Below are 26,803 nucleotides of genomic sequence, written 5' to 3' on the forward strand. Positions count from 1 at the left end.
ATGGCATATATGGCTAGTGCAAAGCCACCAGGGCACCGTGGTGGAACCTGTACCCTACTCTCCCACCCAGTTTCTTCCTTTATATATTATGTATTTCATCCATACTGTCACTTTCAATTTTACATATACAATGTGCTGTCTAGCCATTGTCCCTGCTATTATCATAATAGATCTTACCCTTTCCTTTTCCTTCTATGAATATTCAGCGTTCTTAGGGCTCAAGATAAATTCTCTTCCCTCTAGGACCAGGGTCCCCGACCCCCCGGGGAACCGGGCCGCACAGCAGGAGGTGAGTGGCGGGCCAGCGAGCGAAGCTTCATTGGCCGCTCCCCACCGCTCCCCATTACTTGCATTACCGCCTGAACCATCCCCCACCCACCTCATCTGTGGAAAAATTGTCTTCCACGAAACCCGTCCCTGGTGCCAAAAAGGTTGGGGACCACTGTTCTAGGATGACTGTCTGACCCTCCCAATTAAATATTTTTTCTCTTTCATTTATAATCTCCCTTCAGAGTTTTTGTATACTTCCTTAGTATTGTTTATTTCATGCCCCTTGTACTTCATATTACTTGCATCATTTTCCTTCTATTTTATTTGACTTTAACACTTTTGACTAAAGGGACCATGTCTAATTCACTTTTATCCCCTACAGGAACTAACACATTTCCTTAGTTTGTACATTGCTCAACAAATATTTATTCTGTGAATGAATCAGTAATATCTAGGACTCTTAAGATAAATATTATAGCCACAAGAAGTAAGAGTAGGCGCTAAAATTTTCATATCCCAGGCAAGAAAGGATTTTTTTTTCAAATTGGGAGTTGTATTATAGTGAGCTTTTTAGGTCTGGGAATTTATAGTCAATTACTAACAATTTTATCTTAAGGGTATATGATCATGAGCTGCTACTTGAGTTGCACTAGCAGATCTAGGTAGATCTCATTCAACTAACCTCAGCTTCGTTGATGAAATCCTAGGGGTTGGAAAGCCTGTGGGTGTTTTTTTTTTATAAATTTATTTATTTTATTTATTTATATTTGGCTGCATTGGGTCTTCATTCCTGCACCGGGGTTTTTTCTAGTTGCGGCGAGCGGGGCCTACTCTTCATTGCCGTGCATGGGTTTTTCATTGTGGTGGCTTCTCTTGTTGCAGAGCACAGGCTCTAGGCATGTGGGCTTCAGTAGTTGTGGCACGCAGGCTCAGTAGTTGTGGCTTGCGGGCTCTAGAGCTCAGGCTCAGTAATTGTGGCGTTTGGGCTTAGTTGCTCTGTGGCATGTGGGATCTTCCCAGACCAGGGATTGAACGCGTGTCCCCTGCATTGGCAGGTGGATTCTTAACCACTGCACCACCAGGGGAGTCCACAAGCCTGTGGGTTTTTCAACACAGGTTATCTTCTGAAGAATACAGCTCCATTGAGAACTAGCCAGATGAGATTTATTATTTACTGTAACTAGGGCAAGACCAAGTAGAGTTGAATGCATGTGAGAATTAGTCCTAAATTCTAGGGCTTCATCATTGAGATCTGAAGAGGAATCATGCTGAAAAACAATGCAAAGTTTCTGTTATTGTAATTGAATAAGGATACCAATTGGCAAGTGACACACACACACACACATGGCATACTTCATTACCTGATTTATTAGACTATCAGAGAGTTAATTTTTCCCTTCAATATGAATTGGTATTTCATTTTCCTCTGGCATCATTCATGAACATAATAGACCATACCTGATACATCGCTAAAGTTGAGTGAGTGATGGATTGAACAGATTGCAAACACATCACTGCTTTTCAATCAGCTGCTGTGGGTCTCGATGTTCTTAATAGAAGACTGTTGTTCAGATTATTGGGCAGATGGCCTTTAGGGAGGTATATTCACCAAGTAAGCCTTTATCATATTTTTAAGCCATTTCAGCAGAGTGCTGAGAGGGCATAATGAAGTTTAATAGCATGAGTATTAAGTGCTGGGACTAATAGCTCTTTAGGGTCAGTATGTGATCTTTCAATTTTAAGCATTATATTTTTTGGTTGCTCAGGTACTTACTTGTATAAGTCTGCTGCTCTGTTGACTCCTAACCAAAAGACATGAAATTATGATGACATTTTAAGTACATTTCACTACAGCTCCCAGTTCTTACAGCAAATATATTGAACTTTAAAGACCTGCTTGATTAGATCATGACTTATTTTTTTACATTTCTACTTTATGAAATACTTTTCTTTATCTCAGTAAGTGATGTACTTTACCTGACCCTGGACTTCATGTTATTTGCATTCTTTTATTACAGAACAATGGATATCTAATATAATATTTATCAATTCTTATTACCAGGGAAAAGAAAAACAGATTAAAAACAACAGGCATTCCAGACTTACATATATTGTATTAAGCTTTTCGCCCCTACCCCGTGCCAGCATCTAGTTGAAAAATAGGGGGGCTGGAAATAATCTTGTCCTAATATGCCACATTTTAGCCGCTGTTCAGACATTCTTCCCAAGCGTTACCTTCAATTGTATTTCAAGTGTAGGTGCCCACCATAATATTTCTGTGTTTTGCATATTGGCTGTACTCTGGGCTCGAAAGATTGCTCAACGAGGATCACAGAACCTCTTGGACAGGCAGAAATCCTATCCCAGTATACTGGGGCCAAACTAATTGATAAGTCGTGCTAGCCATTGAACTATCCACTTCATACTTTCATCTGTTGTGGTATGAGAATCTGTGTCTCCAAAAGAGTGGCCACTGCATATTATTAATAAATAGCTAGACATATGAGTAAGATGATAGATGACATTTATCACATTCTTATATGGAATTGTTTTATATAATATTTTTCTAATATTTGAATTAACTGCTTACCTAATTAGGATAATTACTCATCAAGGAAACGAATGAGAAATTGCTTGCAAAGCACATTTGTTTTAGATCATGAATTTGGTCCACTTCATTGTAGTTCCTGATGAGAAAATGAATAGCAAGAAAACGATTGGGTTTTTGGGGTGAGGTGGCAGGTATTAAGAAATATTTAGTCAAAAATTCTTTTTACTAAGCCATGCTGGACACAATAGTGTTTAATAAATGTTTACTCAATAAATAAGTGTTTCGTTTCAAGGATATATTATTTTAAAAAATAAAGTTTGTTTTTCTCTTAAACGTGAAACATAACCCAATTACAGAAAAAATAGAAATTCAGAAAGAAGACGTTGCAAAACATCATTTTAATGACCATGTTTTTCTATTATGTGGATATACTATGAATCCCATGAACAGTTCCCCTACTGTACGGAGGGTACTGGTTAATATTCCCCTTATTTAGAGGTATAAAACAATGTCACAAACAAAGCATCTTCCTATAAGATTTTCTTATGACAATTTTGCATGTTTCTCCATGGAAATGTAGAAGTTGAACTACTGTGTCAAAAAGTATGCTCATTTTAATGACTTTCTAGATTTTTTTTCCCAAGTTGCTCTCCTAAAATATGTTTTTAGCTTCTACTTCTGTGGAAGTAGGTTATTACTTTCACCACACTATTACTGTTACTGATTATCATTTTCTCATAAAACAATTCAGTTGACGATCTAACTGCCTTTTGTGAACAGTCTCCTACTCACTGTCATCTTCAAACATTTTAGGTCCATTACTTCATTGTGGAACTATAATCATGATCCATCTACATCACTATAAGGCACACAGATTCATTAACTTCCAAATTGTTAGTGAATATCTATTGCTCTAGGTTCTAAGCCATATAATTGTCAGCCAGAGAACAGTCTTTTGCAAGTATAAATTCATAGTTCATTATTTTGGTTCTAATTTCAGTAATATTCAGATAATTTAAAAACTAAGTTACAGAAGAGGTAAAAGAAAGAAAACAGAATATACAGAATGAAATATTCTAAGCAAAAATTTAAGATGCCTCCATTCTAAAATAAACAAGTTAAAAAAAAACACTTGTTTTTAATTTCAAGTGATAGGAACAGATAGTTTCATGGTATAAAAATACTGGAAATAATAAATTTCTCAGATATAGGCTGAACACCCAAAAGACTAAAAATTGAATAGATGGCTTTTGACCACTGAATGCGTGTTACTACATAGCAGTTACTAAATAAATGATATGTTCGTCAGTAACCCATGAGCCATCATCACCTGTTTCTTTTTCATTACAATACGAATAAGTTAATGTTTGTACTGGGAATGCATCAATTTTTTCAAGGAGAGTACAATGCATTTCACCAGGATTGCTATAGATTGAACAAATGAATAAATTGCCAACTAAATTCATGGATTCCAACCCATCTCTATAGAAACAGACAGTATATCTGCCCAGTTTGACTTTTTATTAAAAGGTCATTAGCTGCTACAGACACAATGTAATTTCTATGCAAATTAGATATGGATATTTTCCTTTGTATTTTTTCTATATTTTATACATCAAAAGTTTCTCACTTCTTGCCTTAATCTAATACTCTTCCTCTCAAAAACAGAATAATTTCGCTTTAAGCCCCATATTCTAGAAATACAACATGCAATCAATCCATTTCATTGAAAATGATTTCAGAGTGTATGGACATTTTGTTGTGAGCTTATCAGTTGTTGATTTTTCTTATCTGCTTTGTCAGTAATTTATATTTGTATTTTCAGATTCCAAGAAAACAAGAACAACTGCAGAAGGTATTGGGACTATTTCCTTTTTCTGTCTTATACTTAATGAACCCCCAAGCAGCATTCCTTTTTAAAGGAGTCACACAAAAGAAAAAACTAAATATGGGATAAAAAAGAGAGAGAGAAATATTGAGAAAAAAAGAAAAAGAGAGTCAAATCTTTCCTGACAATAATGCTATGAGAAATATTTGGCAGTAATAAAAATAAATATTGCCTATGTTTACCTTTCACAGTAATTATTTTCAAAGAAATGTTTGCTGGACAAGAAATTGAACGATGTTCAGTAACAAGCATTTACTTTGCTAGAAAGCATAAATTTAATTAATCTTGGATATACCAGCATCAATGGAACTGAGTAGTTCCTTTAAGTCTTGAATAAAATCATAAATCATGTGGCAAGTATACCTGTGTCTTTTGTATTTGTTCCTAAGGGTTTATGTGTACAGGGTGTTTCTGTGTTCACATACATTTAAGAAGACTACAAGATATAAATCATTTTAAATAGTTAAACAGTATAATCCTAGGTTCATTGTCAAATAATGCTTTACAATTAACTTATGGAAACACCTATGATAATCAGCAGTACCTCCGAGCAACACTGAGAAATTTAAGGGGAGAGAATGGGGGGAGGCGTTGGAAACATTACAGTCTAATCAATGTGTTGAGGGAGTATACTTTATCTTTGAAAGTTTCATGAGCAATGGCTTTCTGTTTATATTTCTTTCAACAGAACTACCCAAGGGAAAAAGTAAGGAAAGGCATGCAAATTATATATTTTTTCTATTTACTGCTACTATTGGCCTGCTGAAATACTTAGACTTGCGGTTTTGAATCTCCCTTTTCTAATAGTTTTATGCATGTGAACTCTATTTTTTTTTTTTTTGTCGGAATGAAAGAATATACAACCTGGGGAGGGGGTGGTCAGAGTGGACTGAAAAGCATGGCACTCTTTCTTAGAGTCCTTTTTCAAATTCATGCAATCGTCTAATAACATTATCCACAGTCTTAACCAAAAAATATAACTTCATTCCATTAACCAAAACTGTATTATGTTAGTGGAAATTTAGTCTCTGTAATCTGGTTAGTTCTGTAGCTAGAATATAGAACAGAAGTTCTTTTTCAGGTTAGTTTTACAATCTCTTTTCTGTTTTCTTTGTTCTTGTAATCCATAAATATTTTGGCATGTTCACATGATATGTGACATTTTGTCCATAACAATGTCCTTTTTCCCTACAAGCACTATGAGCTCTGTGAAACTGTATTGTTTGGAATTCATAACTTAGGCGGCACCCACTGTTGCTATAACACATTATTAAAGCTTGCTTGCTAACAATTCAGTAAAGCTTGATGCTTTGAGGTTGCGTCTTTTGCAAATGTATACTCTTCTCTGAAGAAAAACAAACAGAAACAAAAAATATCAACTTAACCTTATTCAATTAGCCATTAATAATCATTCCATTTCCAGGTATGCAGAGCTTTAAAAAAATCCTAGTGAAATTAAAAACATGTTTTAAAATATATACCAATTTTAAAAAAAGATTTACATGCATTTTGGTCCTGCAAAGGTCAGGACATTGAGACCTTTCATGTCATAAAAGTGCTCTAAAATGTCCTATGGAGAGAATCATGAAGTTACACTACAACTCAGCCAAGGGGAACAATCTGTCTATAGAGAAGTATGTGATATTTCAATCCCAGATTTATGTGTGTGCACAGCTGCTGATGGGCACTGGCACACTGATACAGAAACCACTCTATAAACCATTGCACCAGCAGGGAAATGGAGGACAACTGGAGATTTGAAAAATGGTATTAAATAATATATATGTAACCTTAAGGCCCTTGCTTTATTACAGTCTATATGATTTAAAATTTCCCACAGACACACTGCAGCTCCTTGACAATCTTCAGAGCATTGATATATTTAATAAATAAACATGCCTTCCCAGGCATTCATTTAACATTCCAACTGCTTCCCTCCTTGGGAAGTTCTGTGGATTGACTTTGGCAGTAATAAGGACAAGAAAAAGAATTTTCCTCTAAACAACTACTAATTCTTTTCAAATTAACTTATTTGCTCTAGTTTATCATCTGGACCTGCTTTTGTTGTTATTGTCGCATCTTTGAATTTGCTGGATTCAGTTGTTGTTGTTTTTACTTTAAGATTGCTTTATTCAATTATACATCTCCAACCCTATATTCTTATTTTGCTTTTTCTTTTCTAGTTACCACAACTTAAAAGTTGGTTGTGTTTTTGTTTTTTTTGCAGTCTAAAACAAATCATGGTAGGGAAAACAGGGAGAAGAGTACATGGGACCTTCCTGTATATATTTTTGCTAACTCTAGTGAGCTATAATTTTTCCAAATAAAAAATAAAAAAATCAATTATAAGTATGATTTGGCAGTCCCTGTAGATATAAGCATGAATTAATTTGTATTTATTTATTTATTTATTTTTGTCTGTGTTGGGTCTTCGTTTCTGTGCGAGGGCTTTCTCTAGTTGCGGCCAGCGGGGGCTACTCTTCATCGCGGTGGGCGGGCCTTTCACTGTCGCGGCCTCTCTTGTTGCGGAGCACAGGCTCCAGACGCGCAGGCTCAGTAGTTGTGGCTCACGGGCCTAGTTGCTCCGCGGCATGTGGGATCTTCCCAGACCAGGGCTCGAACCCGTGTCCCCTGCATTGGCAGGCAGATTCTCAGTCACTGCGCCAACAGGGAAGCCCTGTATTTATTAAGATAATTCAATAACTACATCTTGAATTTTCCCATATAATAAATGCACTTGACAGCCTTTTCTTGCACATCATCCCAAATTTGCACGGGTATTTTTCTGCTTATACAATTACTTCCTGATATGATTGGAAGACCCTTATTTTAACTTTGAAATCTCACAGATAACTGGTAATTGATTTTGATGCATACCCAAAGCTACTATCAGTATTTTTTTTTGATTGTTATTACTTTACAAATTTCTTAGAAATGTTTTGATAATTGGTGGTTCAGTTCAGCAATAAATTAAGCAATGCATTTAATTACTCCATGTTTTCCAGACAGTTTTTGTTAATGTTCTTACCTGTGTTTAATTTTAGCTAAGTCACGTATGCTTCTTACCTTTGACTTGTAACACTTGGTCAAGCCATTCGTTTTATTTGTTTTATTGCCTGCCTGCTATCTTGGGAGTGAATAAATTGCTCATTATACCTTCACAAGTACAAGCGTGGTAAACAAAATTGTACACTTGAGAGACTGATGAGATAACCATAGGAGATTCGATGACACTCTATGTTTCTAAAATATAGTTCTTAGGGGCTTCCCTGGTGGCGCAGTGGTTGAGAGTCTGCCTGCCAATGCAGGGGACGCGGGTCCGCACCCTGGTCTGGGAGGATCCCATATGCCGCGGAGCAACTAGGTCCGTGAGCCACAACTACTGAGCCTGCGCGTCTGGAGCCTGTGCCCCGCAACAAGAGAGGCCGCGACGGTGAAAGGCCCGCGCACCGCGATGAAGAGTGGCCCCGCTTGCCGCAACTAGAGAAAGCCCTCGCACAGAAACGAAGACCCAACACAGCCAAAAATAAATAAATTTAAAAAATGCTGGCTTCACTCCTAGAGAGTTTCATTATTAAAAAAAAAAAAAAGAAATAAAATAAAATATAGTTCTTAGAATTCTTCCAGCATAAACATCTTCTAGTCTCCAAAATATATTCATTAAATGAAACGAAGAAATCTCTTTATTATTTTTCTTTAAAAAATCAGATAATAATGTGTCTATGTTAAAGTATTTCTTGAAAATCATTTAAATTAATTTGGCAAGCTTGTCAAGTCAAAATAAATAAGAATAGAAATGTAGAAAATAGCACTTCATGTAAAATTAGTACCTACACTTCATATAAAATTAGTACCTACACTTCATATAAAATTAGTGCTTATTATAATACAAATGTTAGCTTAATTTTGAGGCCAGAATGATTCTTCATCTCATATAACATTGGCAAAAGTGGGTTCTTAAAAAGGAACACTATCTGAAAAATACTCTATAAGGAGCATTTGTCCTAAAAACAAGGGAAGTGTGTTTTGCTTCCCCCTGAAAATTCTTAGTCTATTTTTAGCGTCTTAAATCTGCCTCAGCGCAGACTTTGTCTTAGCTAAACAAATACCTTTGCAATATAAGAAAATTTCACCTTAGGAGAGAAAGTCCAGAGGAAATCTGTTCATCCTTATCTGAGAATTATTTTAAAACAGCTGTAATAATTATCCTTTATGCTTACTTTTTATCCCAAATTTATTTCATGTTGATTTAGTAAGAAAGGAAATTAAAATTTTTTCCATCCTTTATAGACCCTACTTTATCTTTCTAGTTTATTATCCATGAAAAATTTTAATTCCTCTAATATTCAGAATAATTTTTATTGCTGTTCTGTGAGGGAAAACAGAGGAAGATTGGAAAAACTCTTTTTAAATATACGTCGGATATTAGTCTTTTCATGGCAGCCATTATTGGTGCAATACAGCACTAGACATATGTTTCTTTGTGTTAGGACAATTAAGTTGTGACACATAAAATTGGAATAATAATAATAACAAAAATAATATGTTTCAGAACAGGAAAAGAAAGAAAAACATGTAGAACCAGGTAACTGTTTTTAAATTCCTCTATCCTCTTAATTTCAAGATATTAACTTGCAATTGAATAATGAAATGTGATCAAATGGTATAAAGTGTTGAATTGTTTTCTTTTCTTGTTTGATACAGCAAAGTCACCAAAGAAGGAGCATTCAGGTGAGTCAGACTGGGGTTGCTGGGGTCTTTCTACCTGATGTCCAAGGTTTATTAATGATGTACCCTCAGACGGGGGTAAGGGCCATGACTGGAAAGGGCAGGAAACCCTTCCATCATATGAGATGTCTTTTTTCCAAGTTCTTGTCGTACAGTTAACACCAATGCCATGTTAGAAAATGGAGGCCAAATAGTACATTACACTCTTGCTACTCAGTGTGTGTTCTGTGAGCCAGCAGCATTAGGAGCGCCTGAGAGGTTGTTAGAAATACAGAATCTCTGGTCCCACCCCAGATCTACTGAATCAGCATCTGCAACTTCCTAAGATCCCCAGTGCATTAGTCAAAGTAGTGTTTGAGAAGCAATATTTTACAGTTTAGGGTAGAAAGCAAAAACAAAAACAAAAACAAAACCCTTTCTATTATAAGTGCATCTGACATTGCTTTGTTTTGAAAATATGAAATATTCAATTCCAGCAAATATTCTCTCTCTATTCAAAATGTTATTTAATGACACATCTTGAGTACTCAGGGGAGTTGCAATGAGAGTAGAAGTAGATTTTGTCTTCAGTCAATTTATATTCGAATGAGGGGAAAAAAGTGAACTGACAATCAGACAAGCAGAAAAACACATATACAAACAAACAGAAACTAAGAACGCATTAGGTGTAGATACCAAATGATTTTCTTAAAGGTTTCTGGCATTTAACTTGCCCTATTTGTTGTTTCAAATGAAAATAAATGCAACTCCTGCTCAAGGAACTTTACTGATTGTGTGTGTGTGTGTGTGTGTGTGTGTGTGTGTGTGTGTGTGTGTGTGTAAGCTGTCATAACCTCATATAATGTCCATTAGTCACTCCTTCCATCATATTTTATTTAAATGGAAATAGCATTTACATTGGCAATACATTAAAATAGCAATTACAATATTATGTAAATAACCATGCAAATCTAGCTCAACTATACTCCCACCCCTGTCACAGACCACAGCAAACTGCAGATTCGAAACCACATTTCTTATTCTTCTTCCAGGTTTGTAAAACTTCCTCAGAAAACCCAAATCCATTTAGGAGTTTCTCCAGCTAGTTCCCATAGCATCATTTTCTTTTTATATAAAAACACTTAACATACTCTTATAATCATATTGCCTTTTCTTTTTTCCACTTTAAATAGTCAGAAATTAGAATATGAAGATTGTTTTTTATATCTTTATCCCAGAGTGCCTATCATAATGTCAGGAACATTTTAGGAACTTGAAAACGTTTGAGTGGATGAAAAGAGAAATATCAAATAGGATAATCATATTTTTAAAAAATATAAATATGAATGACTTTTAAATAATTTACAATATGAAATAATCACACATTTCACACTTCACATTAACATTGACATTACTTACCTTTGAGAAGGAATGAATGTTTTTGTCTACCTTACAGAGAACAGATTATGTGTTTGGGGGTAACGTTCCCATAACTGGGCCATAACACATATTCTCACTTATGTACATATGCAGAAAGCTGAAATAGAGCATACATCAGAAAACGTATAAACACGGGGAGACATAAAGAATGACTATGGGTATAATCAGTTTTAAGAGTTTTTTTTTTTTTTTTGGTTAAATGATTTTATTTTTATTTAAAAAAATTTTTTTTATTGTGGTATAGTTGTTTTACAATGTTGTGTTAGTTTCTACTGTACAGCAAGGTGAAGTAGAGTTCCCTGTGCTATACAGCATGTTCTTATTAGTTATCCGTTTTATACATATTAGTGTATATATGTCAATCCCAATCTCCCAATTCATCCCATCAGCCGCCCCCTTCCGCTTTCCCCCCTTGCTGTTCATATGTCTGTTCTCTACATCTGTGTCTCTATTTCTGCCTTGCAAACTGGTTCATCTGTACCATTTTTCTAGATTCCACATATATGCGTTAATATAATACGATATTTGTTTTTCTCTTTCTGACTTACTTCACTCTATATGACAGTCTCTAGGTCCATCCACATCTCTACAAATGACCCAATTTCATTCCTTTTTATGGTTGAGTAGTACTTCTTTGTATATATGTACCACATCTTCTTTACCCATTCATCTGTTGTTGGGCATTTAAGTTGCTTCCATGACCTGGCTATTGTAAATAGAGCTGCAATGAACATTGGGGTGCATGTGTCTTTTTGAATTGTGGTTTTCTCTGGGTATATGCCCAGTAGTGGGATTGCTAGGTCATATGGTAATTCTATTTTTAGTTTTTTAAGGAACCTCTGTACTGTTCTCCATAGTGGCTGTATCAATTTACATTCCCACCAACAGTGCAAGAGGGTTCCCATTTCTCCACACCCTCTCCAGCATTTATCGTTTGTAGATTTTCTTTTCTTTTTTTTTTTTTTAATTTATTTATTTATTGGCTGAGTTGGGTCTTTGTTGCTGCGCACGGGCTTTCTCTAGTTGCAGCGAGGGGGGCTACTCTTCATTGCGGTGCGTGGGCTTCTCATTGCAGTGGCTTCTCTTGTTGTAGAGCATGGGCTCAGTAGTTGTGGCACACGGGCTTAGTTGCTCTGCGGCATGTGGGATCTTCCCAGACCAGGGCTTGAACCCATGTCCCCTGCACTGGCAGGCGGATTCTTAACCACTGCGCCACCAGGGAAGCCCTGTAGATTTTTTTATGATGCCTATTCTAACCAGTGTGAGGTTATACCTCATTGTAGTTTTGATTTGCATTTCTCTAATAATTAGTGATGTTGAGCATCTTTTCATATGCCTCTTGGCCATCTGTATGTCTTCTTTGGAGAAATGTCTATTTAGATCTTCCACCAATTTTTTGATTGGGTTGTTTTTGTTTTTTAAATATTGAGCTGCATGAGCTGTTTATATATTTTGGAGATTAATACTTTGTCCATTGATTTGTTTGCAAATATTTCCTACCATTCTGAGGGTTGTCTTTTTGTCTTGTTTATAGTTTCCTTTGCTGTGCAAAAGCTTTTAAGTTTCATTAGGTCCCATTTGTTTAGTTTTGTTTTTATTTCCATTGCTCTAGGAGGTGGGTCAAAAAGGATTTTGCTGTGATTTATGTCATAGAGTGTTCTGCCTACGTTTTCCTCTAAGAGTTTTATAGTGTCTGGCCTTACATTTAGGTCTTTAATCCATTTTGAGTTTATTTTTGTGTATGGTGTTAGGGAGTGTTCTAATTTTATTCTTTTGCATGTGGCTGTCCAGTTTTCCCAGCACCACTTATTGAAGAGACTGTCTTTTCTCCATTGTATATCCTTGCCTCCTTTGTCATAGATTAGTTGACCATAGGTGCGTGAGTTTATCGTTGGGCATTCTATCCTGTTCCATTGATCTATATTTCTGTTTCTGTGCCAGTACCATGTTGTCTTGATTACTGTAGCTTTGTAGTATAGTGTGAAGTCAGGGAGTCTGATTCCTCCAGCTCTGTTTTTCTTTCCCAAGATTGCTTTGGCTATTCGGGGTCTTTGTGTCTCCATACAAATTTTAAGATTTTTTGTTCTAGTTCTATAAAAAATGTCATTGGTAATTTGATAGGGATTGCATTGAATCTGTAGATTGCTTTGGGTAGTAGAGTCATTTTCACAATATTGATTCTTCCAGTCCAAGAATATGGTATATCTCTCCATCTGTTTGTGTCATCTTTGGTTTCTTTCATCACTGTCTTATAGTTTTCTGAGTACAGGTCTTTTACCTCCTTAGGTAGGTTTATTCCTAGGTATTTTATTCTTTTTGTTGCAATGGTGAATGGGATTGTTTCCTTAATTTCTCTTTCTGATCTTTCGTTGTTAGTGTATAGGAATGCAAGAGATTTCTGTGCATTAATTTTGTATCCTGCAACGTTACCAAATTCATTGATTAGCTCTAGTAGTTTTCTGACGGCATCTTTAGGATTATCTACCTATAGTATCATGTCATCTGCAAATAGTGACAGTTTTACTTCTTTTCCAATTTGTATTCCTTTTATTTCTTTTTTCTTCTCTGGTTGCCATGGCTAGGACCTCCAAAACTATGTTGAATAATAGTGGTGAGAGTGGGCAACCTTGTCTCGTTCCTGATCTTAGAGGAAATGTTTTCAGTTTTTCGCCATTGAGAATGATGTTTTGCTGTGGGTTTGTCATATATGGCCTTTATTATGTTGAGGTGGGTTCCTTCTATGCCCACTTTCTGCAGAGTTTTTATCATAAATCGGTGTTGAATTTTGTCAAAAGCTTTGTCTGCATCTATTGAGATGATCATATGGTTTTTATTCTTCAGTTTGTTAATATGGTGTATCACTTTGATTTATTTGTGTATATTGAAGAATCCTTCCATCCCTGGGATAAATCCTACTTGATCTTTGTGTATGATCCTTTTAATGTGTTGTTGGATTCTGTTTGCTAGTCTTTTTTAAGGATTTTTGCATCTATATTACTCAGTGATATTGGTCTGTAATTTTCTTTTTTTGTAGTATCTTTGTCTGGTTTTGGTATCAGGGTGATGGTGGCCTCGTAGAATGAGTTTGGGAGTGTTCCTTCCTCTGCAATTTTTGGAGGAGTTTGAGAAGGATGGCTGTTAGCTCTTCTCTAAATGTTTGATAGAATAGTTTTAAGAGTTTTAATAGCTAAACATTATTATCCAATATTAAATTTGACAAAATACAATAATTTAAATTTCTTGAAATCATTATCTGTTCATTTCATGGTGTGATTACAGTGTAGCAACTTAGCTGTAATTCACTATGTTTTTAGAATTGAAACAATTGGATAATTTATCGATTCACTTCCTTCCTTTCATACCATTTTGTAGGCTTTAAGGAAACTGCATTGGCATATATATAAAACCAATCAGATTCTTAAATAATTTAAAATGGAAAACAAAATGAATGAGTCATGAATGAGCATTCTGTGTTGGGAGAAGGTATATGAATATCAGAAAAGAAATCTATGGTTCATGGCATATATTTAAAGTTTATCAAAGAAAATGACACAGCGTTGTATTTTTTCTTCCTCAGACCTACATGTTTCTTTAGTTTCCAAGGTTATAGTATAGTTTTTTTGAAAAAAAAAAAACCATTTTAGAAAACTATTTTAGAGAGACCCAAGGAGACTTGTAACTGACTTAGACCTTATTATTTCTTGTCCTTAACAGCTCCAAGTGAAAAACAAGTTAAAGCAAGTATGTTGACTAAAACTTGAGAAAACAAAAAGCATATTTCAGCAGCTTACTCATTTAACTTTCTGCTGTAGACAGTGCTAATGCTAATATTTTAGGCTGACTTATCAAATGTTTCTTGCTCTGATTATTTGTTGTGTTAAACTGATATGCATAATTACTCAACCTTTTCTGTGAATCAATTCTTATTAAAATTTATCTATAGAGCTTTAACTTGTAAATGTTAATTTGTCCGGGTCATAACCTCTTTTCTGAGTTGTTTATATTTTTGTTTCCCATTTTACAGAATGATAAGTGATGTTTTCAGTTTCTTAAACACATTAGAAAATTTTCCTAGTGATTAATCACTTGATCAAACCAGGAGGCAACGTAATTTGTCTACTATGAAAGTTATTGTGCCTTTAATGAAAAGGAAACCCTCAACAATTTTATTAAGTACTGCTCTTGCAGTATCATAATTTTCTTTTAAGGCTTCTATCCTCAGATTTAGAATAAATATTGACTGACAACTATAGTATACCATGGCATTTGCATCAATAGTGGCTTTGACAATACGCTAAAGGATAAATGCTTTTTTCTTTGTTGGTATTTCTCAATTCGATGAAGTATCTAACAGATGGCCATTCATGAAAATTTAGGCATAATGGCGTATATTTGAGTTTAGAAAAAATATTCTTTTAGCTTCTCTAAGCTTTGTATATAAGATTTAAGATCAAACCTCATTTCTGTGCATTATGTAAATACGTTTATATTTTCCTTTTGATTTAGAGTTACATAAGTTTTTTGGTTTTTTTTTTTGCATAAGTATTAATGATGGTACTAATAAAAAAACAAATGCATGTTTTATTTACTGTCAGGTTTTGGAGACAGGGTATATCATTGGTGAATATATCAGAAAAAAATTGGAAAATATAATATTGAGTAGCTTGGTGTCTTTTAAAAAAAAATTACAGTTGGAAGTGTTTACATAGACATTGTAGACCTTAAAGAAAGGTATAACATGAATCTAAAATTCCAGTTATATTTTCATGACAATTTTTAGTTGAATATAAGCTGATTAGAACTTCATATTACAGAGTATTTAGTATGCTAATACTTAGTCTGTAGAAATGCATAATCAAGAAAATATATAAAACAAAACTGATAATTTTGCAGAACTGGTAGAGGACTCTAGATTGAAGATTACTCTGAAAATGAAAATTTTCTTCCTAGAAAAATGTGACATTTAGATAAAAATATTCATTTGCAATAAAAAAAAACCTTGTAAGTTCTGCTATCTATGAAACACTATCCAATCAAGTTTTGAAGAGATCAGCATCTTTTGCAGGAAATTAACAAATTTAGATTGCCAAATCATCTTAGACCCAGTATAAAGGTTTCAAAAGAATTAATATTCAACTCCTTGTATGGTTGAACGATTTGGACTTGACATGGGCATTATCTCCCAGTACAAAAGTTAGAGATAATTCATAAATTATTTAAAATCTCTGCTAGCAATGTGACCATCCATTTCCCCAAATAAGAACTGTTTTTTTTTTTTTGGTCTTGAAATCATACAACAGAAGAATATTTACATAGCTTTTATGTACAGTGAGCTATTTATAAAGTTAATGCCTAAGACATATCATTACAAATGCTCTTGAAAATTCCTTCTGTCACCCACATAGTAAGGACACAGAGTTTTGTGTGTATAACCTGAATATTTAGGATATGATTTTACATTATCTTAAATTATGAGAGCAAATGAGAACGTGAGATGTATAGTTTAATTAACATAAATTAAGTATTTATGTGATACAATTTCATGGTATTGAATTAAAAAGCATAGGTGAAATTGACAGGACTAGAGCAAGTCCATGGAAAAAGTAAAAGGTAATTTGTCTTTAGTACTCAATTAAAGGAGATAACAAGAATGTGAATTGAATTTGTGGTGTGGAACTGTTTGCTCTAGGTCTTAAGAAACCAAAATCACTGTAAGAAAAACACTAGAGGACACAGACTAGTTTGGGAACTGTATCAGTGCAGGGTGGATGTTCTCATGATACCATGAGCTTGAAGAAAAGGGAAGCCCTTCATGTTCAATGATGTAGCAAGCACTATGGAGGGGCACTTAATGCCTCCACATGTAAAGTTATTTGTCAGGGATTATGTGGCTGGAGGAAGAGTGCCTTTGACCAACAGGGATGCCAAACCTAGATTTACTATTTCCTCAAGTCAACACAGATTCCTTTATCATAGTGTGTACAAAAATGCCTCAGTACACCCCGTTCTCTTCCCTGCAGTCCACTGCACACACACTCCCTCACCCCCACCGCCACATTGGATAGAGACCGAGGGGTTAATGATATGATTAGTCATTTCCAAGGAGGAAGAGGACCAAGACTCATGGGCATTTCACATCTTTAACACTCCTCTTGGTGAATCAAGAGGGAATGTAGTAGACAATGCTTAGCAAATATATTTGACCACATCACCCTCTTTTTTCCAAAGAACACTTCAAGGACCAGTATTCCTCAAAACCTTGGGAAGCACTGCCATACATTACTTCGCTCCTCATATCGAGGACCATAGGGCTTTGATCATGTATTCCGTGTGCATGTTTGACCAGCCTGTGGTCAGTTTGAATTCTGAGTGAAAAAGACACCAAAGACCAGGTCAGGGGCCAAAGTCTAGTTATTTTTAACTGTGGGCCTAAATTTGAATTAAATGGCAATGGTCAGACATTTTTCATTCCTTGGTTTTAACACTACACTAGATTTTTGTGGTATGTTCAGCCACCAAGCCTGACTCTGCTTATCACCTTAACTACATTTCAATACCTAAATTTGTGAGTCACATATCTATCTCTTGATCTAGTAATATATGTCAAGATCATTCAGGAGAAGCCAGTATGCAGAATTTAAAAATAAAACCCCTTTGGATTTATTTAGTTTTATGATGTTAGAAGACTGTTTGGGGACAGCTTATGTTAGTTAGAAAGTGGCATGGCTTTTCGGACATAGTTTAAATATTCTGTCATGGAAATTGCTGGGGGGAAAGATCTATGGGCCTGAACTAGTAGATCTGATATCAGGGGGGTGTGTCTAGACCACAGGTTCGATGACATATATGACAGGTATCTAAGTTGTTTAGGGCAATCTGGGTTTCTTCATATTATTCTGGAATAATTATTACTAACACCTTCTTTCACCTGCTTAGTTTGGATAATAAATTATATGATCACTACCCAAATCACAGATGATGCTGACTGAATGAACTCAAAATAGTACTGATACAATGCCAGGGGATGGTTTGGGGAGGTTTAAGTGCCAGGAAAACTAGACTGTGAGAAACCTGGGACTGACTTAGATGTTAGGCCAAGATGTGCTTCTTATTCAATCCCACGTATAGAGCCAAGGTTGGTGTCCTGGGTGCCAGCACAAAATTGGAAAAATGTCATGGTTCGGAGCTTAAGAACATTTATCAAGTTTGGTTCAAAGAGATCCAAGCTATATAGATGAGAACTTGCAGAAGTAGAATCTGAGTTCAGTTTAGACATTAGGAAGTAGAGAGGAGGAGGAGAGAATTTCAAATAGAAAATCAGGAATAAATTTTAATATTGTGAAAGTATAATAATGAGTACAGCAAAATAACACTATGAAGTATGACTATTGAGAAAAGTACTTTGTGACCTGAGTCTTATTAATAAAACAGTGTCATGATAACTGTGTTTTCAAGGGAGCATGGTATTAGTGCAGATCTAAACAAGTTTTCCAATAGGACAAACAGGAACAAAAAGAGACCTAAAATGATTCCACTTGAGCAAAAATCTGATATAAGAAAAAGTAACCATTTCAATAGTTAGAGAATAGAGAGATTATTTTAAAATGTTGCTAATGTAGTTGGTATTCATTGCCAAAAAAAAAAAAAAAATGTAATTTATTCCTACTTTGTACAATTCCAAAATATCAACTCCAGATGGTTCAGGGACTTAAATGGTAAAAACAAAACAAGCCATTAATTTAAAGAAAAAAGTATAGGAAGATATATGTATATATTTTCTTGGAGTATGGTTGGATCACAAAAATTATATATATAAATTCAAGCCGTAAATAAAATGTCTAATGTACTAAAATGATTACAGTAAAATTTAAAACTTATCAATAGATGCCATAAAGAGATAAAAGACAAGTTACAATTTTGGAAAAGATATTTGTAGCATATATAAGTAACTAGAGGTTAGTAATGAAAAATAAATAACTCTAAAAATGAAAAAACAAAAAGAGAAAGAACTTGATAGACTAATGCGTAGAAAAAATGAGCAAAAGATATAAGTAAGGATCAAAAAGAAAACAAAACAAGACACAAATTGCCTATAGACATATCAAAAATATTTAACCTCTTAGTAATAATGAAAATGTACTTAAAACCACGATACTATTTTACATATATCAAATTGACCAAAAGTGGAGAAAAATGTTCATTCTGGTGATGGTGATGATATGAAGCAATAGAAACTCTCACATATGGTGTTGGTGTGAGTGTAAAATTTGGGGGAAAAATATGGCTTTTATCTAGAGAAGTTAAACAGAGACACATGCTATGTCCTAGCAATTTCACTTCTAAGAAAATTCTTGCACATTGCACCAGGATTCATATACAGGAATATTCATAGCAGCATTATTTTACAATAACACATACAGGACATGACCTAGTGTCCATTGGCAGGAAAATGGATACATAATTTGTAGAATATGTATAAGTGGAATACTATACAGCAGTTAAATCAATCAACTACAGTTCCCCATATCAACGTGGCTTGTATAAAAAGTTAAACTATTTATTTAAGTAAACAATGAATCAAATAGGGCAGTGAAAAAACTGATAAATCATGAGGGGCACTCCACCATTGGGGGGTAGGGCAAAGGTTTTTATAGAGAATACGTGGAAGCAAAGCAAAAATATATATTTAACTATAACATATATTGTCTTATTTGGGAAAATTTAGTTATTTGGCTAAATAACTAAATAATTTAGTTTGTTTAGCTTGTGATAATTGCTTTTGAGTATCACTCAGATTTGAGATAAATCTAGTTGACTCTGGCTTTGGTTTGTTTAAGTAGACCACCAAAGGCACTAAAGCTACCCAAATCTAATGGCCATCTTGTTAAACAATTTTAACACTGCGTCTCAGCACACGTTTTAAAGGAAGCAAATTATAAGAATTAAAAAGTATAAGTCAATTTATATAGTTATATCACTAAACAATATAATTCAATCTGTAAAAAATGGCCTTACCTTTGTTTAGAGATAAATTCATGTAATAAAAAATGTATAGGAAAATAAAGAAATTATTAATACAAAATATGGGACAGTGATAATTCTGAGATGAAGAGAGAGGTATGCAGTGGTAATAGGACAAGTAAGAGGTTTCAAAGTCTTTGGTGATATTTTATTACTTAAGTTTACAGGGGGTTACAAAGATGTGCATTTTTTATTGCCATTCATTAAAATACGCACATATGTTATCACATATGTTATATACCTTTATGCCTTTCATTTATATTATATCTTTCACAATTAAACAATCTTAAAAAATAGAGACTGAGAAGATAGAAGTGGTAACACTGAGCATAGCAGCTCTCTGGGGACCATGGTGGACCACAGAGAGATGAGGTAGTTGAGGTAGGGGACACGTAGGAGTGAAGGCCGTGGTGGTCTGAAGTTATAAACGGTGACATTTTATGTTTCTGAGCTGATGTGAAAGCATCAGTGAAGTGGAAAGCAGATGGAGTAGCAGATAGAAGCAGTACTTGCAAGTTTAACGTCATCGTCTATGCAAAACGAGTTGGGATGCAGGGCAAATTTGGAGGAATTGGTATTAAATAGGGAATGATGATCCTATGGGTCTGGAAAGAAGACAAATGGTGCTGCTGTGTGCTGGTGAGGTGGTGAAAAGATGAGATAGCCTAGTCTGCTTCTACTTTCTCTATGAAGATCCCAACAGCAACTTGCTTTTATGTTACAGGATGTTGGAAGTTTGAGAAAGGAGGGGTATTCATGAACCACTTGTCTAGAAAAATGAGAAAGTAGCTTCACTAGGTCTGTGGTAGTATTGCTGCTCAGTGCTGAGCACTCTGTTAAACACTGTGACTAGACATTTGAAGTCAGATCTGCAGCAGGGTGGGGGCCTTCCTCCGGTTTGGATGGCGGCTCAGGTGGCAGGCATAGAGTAGGTTTGGTGTTTTGGCACATGTAGTGGATTGAATTGCATCCCCTCAAAAGATATGTTGAAATCCTAACTAGCACAGTACCTGTGAATGCAAGCTTATTTCAAAAAATGGTCTTTAGTGGTGTAATCATGGTAAGATGAGGCTGTACTGGATTAGAATGGGCCCTAAATCCAATGACTGGTACTCTTTTAAGGAGAGGGAGATTTAGAGACAGACACATTCAGAAGGAAGGCAGCTGTATGAACATAATGGGAGAAATTGGAGTGATGCAGCTACAAGCCAAGGAATGCCAAAGATTGCTGGCAACCAACAGAAGCTAGGAAGAGGCAAGGAAGGATTCTTCCCAAGAGCCTTCAGAGCAAGTTTCAGAGGGCCTTGGCAACACTTTAATGCTGGACTTCTAGCCTCCAGAACTGTGAAAGAATAAATTTCTGTTGTTTTTAGCCACCTAATAACTTAAAGGCAGCCCTAGAAACTTAATATACCAGATGACTATGAAAACAAACAATAAGTGAATGATTTAACCATGGCTTATTTAAATATAAGCTTGAAAGAAGAAAAGTGAGGACATAAGGAAGATCTGGAGCATTGAGAAACTGGTAAGATCAAAGGAATGAAAGTATTGATGGGGTCAGAAACTACTTAGAGGAGGTTCTTGAGTAAGAGAACTATAACAGGAAGAGTGGTGCCAGGGAATAGGAATTTTGAAATCAAAGTCTTGGCAGCAAAGAAAAAGTCCAAGATCCTTTTTCTTGGTAGTGATCAGAGAAGTGGGGTCTCCAGTTTTCAAAAGTGAGAAGGTCAAGGAAATGAGAGATCTCATGGTTGTATGGACTGTGTCTATAAGTGACTCCCAATCCTGGTTAAATAATAGAGTATCTTGACAAGCTTACGAATAGACAAATAGCCAGGCTTACCTTATCCCAGACTCATTAACTCAGAATCTCAAAGCTCTGTAGTCCTCCCCAGATCTACTACATCTGAATCTCACAGGCTTATAAAAACTCCCCAGCTTAGTCTAGTGTGAAGCCTGGGTTGAGAGTGGTTCCTAATGAAAAATCACAGTAGTAATAGTGGAGCAGATAACTATGTATAGAAATATTCAATAATTAATGGGACACAGGCATAATGCTGGTTAATGGCAGCAATAGAGCAAGACAGAGCTGGGTGCAACCTGATACTGTGGACTTCAGAAGCTGAGATTTGGAGGAAGCAAAGAGATAACAATCCATCAGAAGTAATAAGAAGTAAAGAGAAGTCATTAACAGCATTTATTAATTTAGTTAAAAAGCAGAAGTAAATATACGTCACTTCCAGACACTTTGGTATATAAGGGAAAAATAAACTGTCTCTATTTTGGAAAACCATTTGTAGGGGATGTAGTGTCCTTAGGGAACTAGTTTGGTTAAAGGAAGAAAGGAAAGTGCACATTTTGAGAAGAGGCTGAGAATTTAGGGATGTGTGCTATGATAAAGAAATGACTCAGTGGAAGGACTTTGGAAAAGAGTCTGTTTTTAGGAGAAATACAAAGCCATATAGACTGTTTTCTGCTGGAAGCCTAGACTCATGGTAGTACCTGAGGTGAACAAGGTTGGGGATTTCAGGGACATTAGTCCTGATTGCTTATTAGGGGAAGTGTAGTAATTAGTTTCCAAAATATGGCCAAGACCAGCAGCATAAGCATCACCTGGGAACTGGCTAGAAATGTAAATTCTTAGGACATGCCCCAGACCTACTGAATCAGGCCCATATCTGTGTTTTAACAGCCCTCCTGAGTGACTCTGATGCATGCCAATTTTGAGAACCACTGGTCTAAAGTCTTTCCTCAAAGCTATATAACAGCCAGGGATCTGCTTAGTCCTGGAGCTCCGGGTCTTGAAACAGCCTGAAGAAGTCTTATTTACATGACTTCTTGCCTGGGCTCAAATTGTGAAGCTGGTGGTATCTAATATGGTGAAATTAAAACCTGAAAGTGATGTGAAGGTGTCCTGACATCTGATCTCTCTCACAGCCCAAGGTCTATGGCACAGGGAGGACAAGGGGGCATGAAGACCCCCATTTACTGGTTGTTCCTAGAGCCTCAGCTGCTGAGTGAGTGCGTATGAGTAACAGGGATTATATACACGTACTAGTAAGAATAAAACGAAAAACACAAATACAGATGTCCAAGGGCAACAGCCTTGAATAATCAAAAGCTATTAAAATGAGTAAATAAACTTTGTAAAAATTCACCAGCTCATTGTCATTTTCTAATTTTCGTATGGATCAAAGAAACTTCCACTTTAATTAGCCTTGATTTGAGGTCTAACATTTTGCACTAGGACCAGCATTTCAGATTATGTTTTTGGAAGAGCTCTCCTATCTTCCTATCTTCCACACTAGATATTCAGAGAAACTCCAAGAAGCCATTTTGGCCTTTTAAATTTTTTTTCTTTTTCTCTCTCTTCAAAGCAATATTCAGGTGGAATTTTCTGTAACATTATGGCTAATATTTTATAATATAAAGCAAATTGATTGAGGTCAATTATGGCTTGTCATCCCCATAGTTAAAGGCTAAACAAAGAAGGCCTTTCAAGTGCTCTTCCCCACAATTTATGCATCATTTAAGATTTGACTATAAACTAATAAATTAGTATTCCAGTGTAATTCTGTGGAATAAGCCGCCTTTTTTATGGTCACTACTTATATAAGCATAAAATTTAGTACCACCAGAATTGTATCTTGAAAGAGAATTTCTGTATTGTTATTTAAGGAAGTTCATTAGTTACAAAAAAATTCAAGCTCATTCTAGTGTGGTTTTCTCTGCTGCTTGCTTTGCTCTCAGGTGCCACATACGTTTTATCCTTTGGGCAGTTTTAGTCTTGTCTGACTTAGAATACTATAAGATATTGACCTCGTATGTCTGATATCCGTTTCTCGTTCTTCAATCTCTGAATTTACAGAAACTGAACGAGCCAAAGAAGAGGTTGGTGCTGCCTCAACTAAAAAAGGTAAGTGCAGCTTAAAGAAAAAGATGTCCTGACTATAACTTCTTTAGGATAAGGTTTCTAACTCAATGTATTGTTTAGTGCTTATAGAAGAGCTCTATTTATTGATTTTACTATTTCACTGATACGGAAACCCACTTTGCACAAGATTTGTAGTACCTATGTTAACAAGGCTTTGTCTTCAGTGCTCTAATGCCAATAGTTTTATTCCTTTAGGGTTATAAACTAAAGCTAGTAATTATAGTCCAATTGTAAGTTAGTTTTTGAAAAATTGAAGAAATGCTGCTGTGTAAGCTCAATAGGATCCCAGTCATCTGGAGAGCATTCAAATTCAATATACTGATCTATAACGTTAGTGTTTGAGCAAACAAAACTTTGACTAGTAGAACTTACATGAACAGTGTTCGCTTTGTGCAAGAATAGTATCAAATTTAAGTTTGAATTTAAGTTTTCAAAGCTATTCCTCCTGTCATGTCTAATCAGAAGCAACTATTATGTGAATATTGACTCCTCTCAGTAGACACTCTAAAGAATATCTTTAAGAACACTAATACATGTTAAAAATATTCAATATGATGAAAAATTTACATATTCTCTATTCAAAACAAACTGGAACAATTTTGAAATTTGTGATTCTGTTTTACAAATAGAAATGAAATCAGTAATGTATTCAATATCTTTGGAAGAATCTCAAGACACAGTTTAACAACCCTATCCTCAACATACACTCACACACACACACACACACACACACACACACACACACACACATACAACAGGAGTACCCTTTCACATACACGCCACTAAAATGGCATAACATTTTTCTCCTTAAAAAATCTCTTATTGCATATGCTCTATAAGAGAATATATATCAGGACTATAGGGAGTTATAAAATATATATGCTACATATCCACATTCTCAATCCCAAGCAACATATATATGGATATAAATGAATACATGGATATAAATTTATATATTAGTTAATAAATTAAAATATAAATTAATATACATTAGTTATATAAATTAATGTATAAATTAGTACACACATATGTATGTCTAATGAAAGACAAAAAATTAAATGATACTTAAAGGAAAATATAAACTGTACTGTAAGATAATACTTAATTAGAAGCAATTGAATTATTGAGATTAATTGGTTCCCTTTTTCAAATACAGCTCTATTTATTATTCTGAATTTATAGTAGATAGGAATAAAATCTGTCTCCTAGATAGTTCTTTTCTTAGTAATGTAATATTTGTGATGTCATTTTTGAGGTAAGTGATCATGATACATGTTTCATTGACATCTTTTACTACGTATCAGTTTTTCCATAAGTGGCAGAGCCATGAATTTATTGGAAGTCCATATTAATATATCTCATTCTTTTATGGTGTCTTATTTTGAAATCAATTTGGCTTGTCAACATTAAATGGAATGTGTGGGTAAAACCTGGGTGCTTCAGGATGGATAATGCCATGGTATCAATGACAAGGCTACAAGTCTAAATACAGATTCAGAGGAAGTCATAATCTAGGCATGGATACAGGGTATATGGATCTAGTAAGTGAATATAAGGTCAGGACATCTATATGTGTTGAAAGCAAGAACAAAAGTGAGACAAAATTGTGTTTAGAATCTTCAGCCATAGGTGAGACCAGTGGATGTCCAAATAGCAGTATATGGGTTTCATCTGGAATTAGATTTCAGATACTGAGCCTCAGGGAATCCTTGATCGTGAAGATGGTCTGGAGACAGATTTAAAAAGAAAAGATTCAATAACCAGTAACTGACCCATGCACAGACTCTGAACCACTTGGAGCCTAGATGTTAGGGCAGAAATACAAGCACACATAATTTGGAGTTTAATCAAGTCAAATTGGAGTGAGCAGAGATACTGAATTGATATTGAACCATCAGTTAGTGAATTCACTGGAATATTCAACCAAGAATGGTCTCTGAGTTTAGAGTAAGGCCAGACATATTGGTTGGGATTAAGTAGACCTGGTTGCTAGGCTTGGAGTGAAATGTAAGGAGAGAAATAACCTTTTATGAAATTAAACTATTGGCATTAATTACTTTGACTCTAGTTAGTCTTAGATCTCATACCTCAATCATTAATTTAAATATGACTCTGCATATTAGGTTTCCTCTCAACTGTAGAATGAACAGAAACAAGTGTTCCTTCCAAAGCCATCATAAATATTTTGAAACTCAGGTAGAGCTTTACCAATTTGACAAGTTACATATAAAAGTCAAAGGAGACGCTTCTCATTTGTCAAGTAGTTTTCATTTCTCTTCCTCCTCACTGACAATCACACATGAAAATATATATTACTTCATCATACATTTAGTAACCCGTCCCTAATCTCCACAAAACTCAGTATATGTTACAAGATGTCCACCTTTTAGTCCCTTTTAAATAAGTAGAATAAGAAAGTGATTTGGGTTTTCTTTATTTATTTTTAAGATACTGCAAATTGTTATTCTACATTGAGGCTTGAATTAGGAACCATGTGTGCAATGTTAAGTGGAAATTACTGATTTTCTGATTGTTTTAAAATTTTCAAAGTTAAATAATTTAATATTTTAAATTAATTACAGTGTGCCAATTTATATGTAGTATAATTATTTGATCATAAGCCTGCTTTTAAGTCATATTTTCTTTGGAGATATATAGTATTTAACCATCAATATGATAATCCTCTTACTGTTTTATATTTGATTTGCAGCTTTCAAATCATTTTCACTTTCATTCAACATATATTTATGGATCACATACTATGTGAAAGCTTAAGGAAATATTCAGATGTTAATACTATTCTTGAGCAGTTAAAGATAGGGAAAAATATGAATCCTTATTGAGTCCCTGAGTTGTTTGGACCTCATTTTTTGCTATCAGCTAAAGGTTTTCCATATAATCATAGTTCATGTTTGAAAGCCAACAGGGTAAAGAGATAAATACAGATAAAGAGCCGTAGGAGTTTAAAAATTATTCTTACCTGAGGAAA

General features: G+C 35.0%; 1 protein-coding gene across 12 annotated transcripts in view; it reads left to right on the plus strand.

Moving 5' to 3' along the window:
- Positions 1–26,803, plus strand: part of TRDN (triadin) — a 370,366-nt gene that overhangs the window by 237,619 nt on the left and 105,944 nt on the right. For 11 of the 12 annotated variants that reach the window (XM_082406161.1, XM_082406160.1, XM_082406155.1 and 8 more), the window contains 6 exons: positions 4,647–4,676; positions 5,398–5,415; positions 9,262–9,294; positions 9,414–9,440; positions 14,571–14,597; positions 23,749–23,796. In XM_082406161.1, the coding sequence (XP_082262287.1) occupies positions 4,647–4,676; positions 5,398–5,415; positions 9,262–9,294; positions 9,414–9,440; positions 14,571–14,597; positions 23,749–23,796 (183 nt within the window). The remainder of the gene's footprint in view (positions 1–4,646; positions 4,677–5,397; positions 5,416–9,261; positions 9,295–9,413; positions 9,441–14,570; positions 14,598–23,748; positions 23,797–26,803) is intronic. The other variant, XR_014248698.1, reaches the window with a different exon arrangement.

Source organism: Balaenoptera borealis, assembly GCF_965194805.1.
Source record: "Balaenoptera borealis genome assembly, chromosome: 9".
Classification (NCBI taxonomy): Eukaryota; Metazoa; Chordata; class Mammalia; order Artiodactyla; family Balaenopteridae; genus Balaenoptera; species Balaenoptera borealis.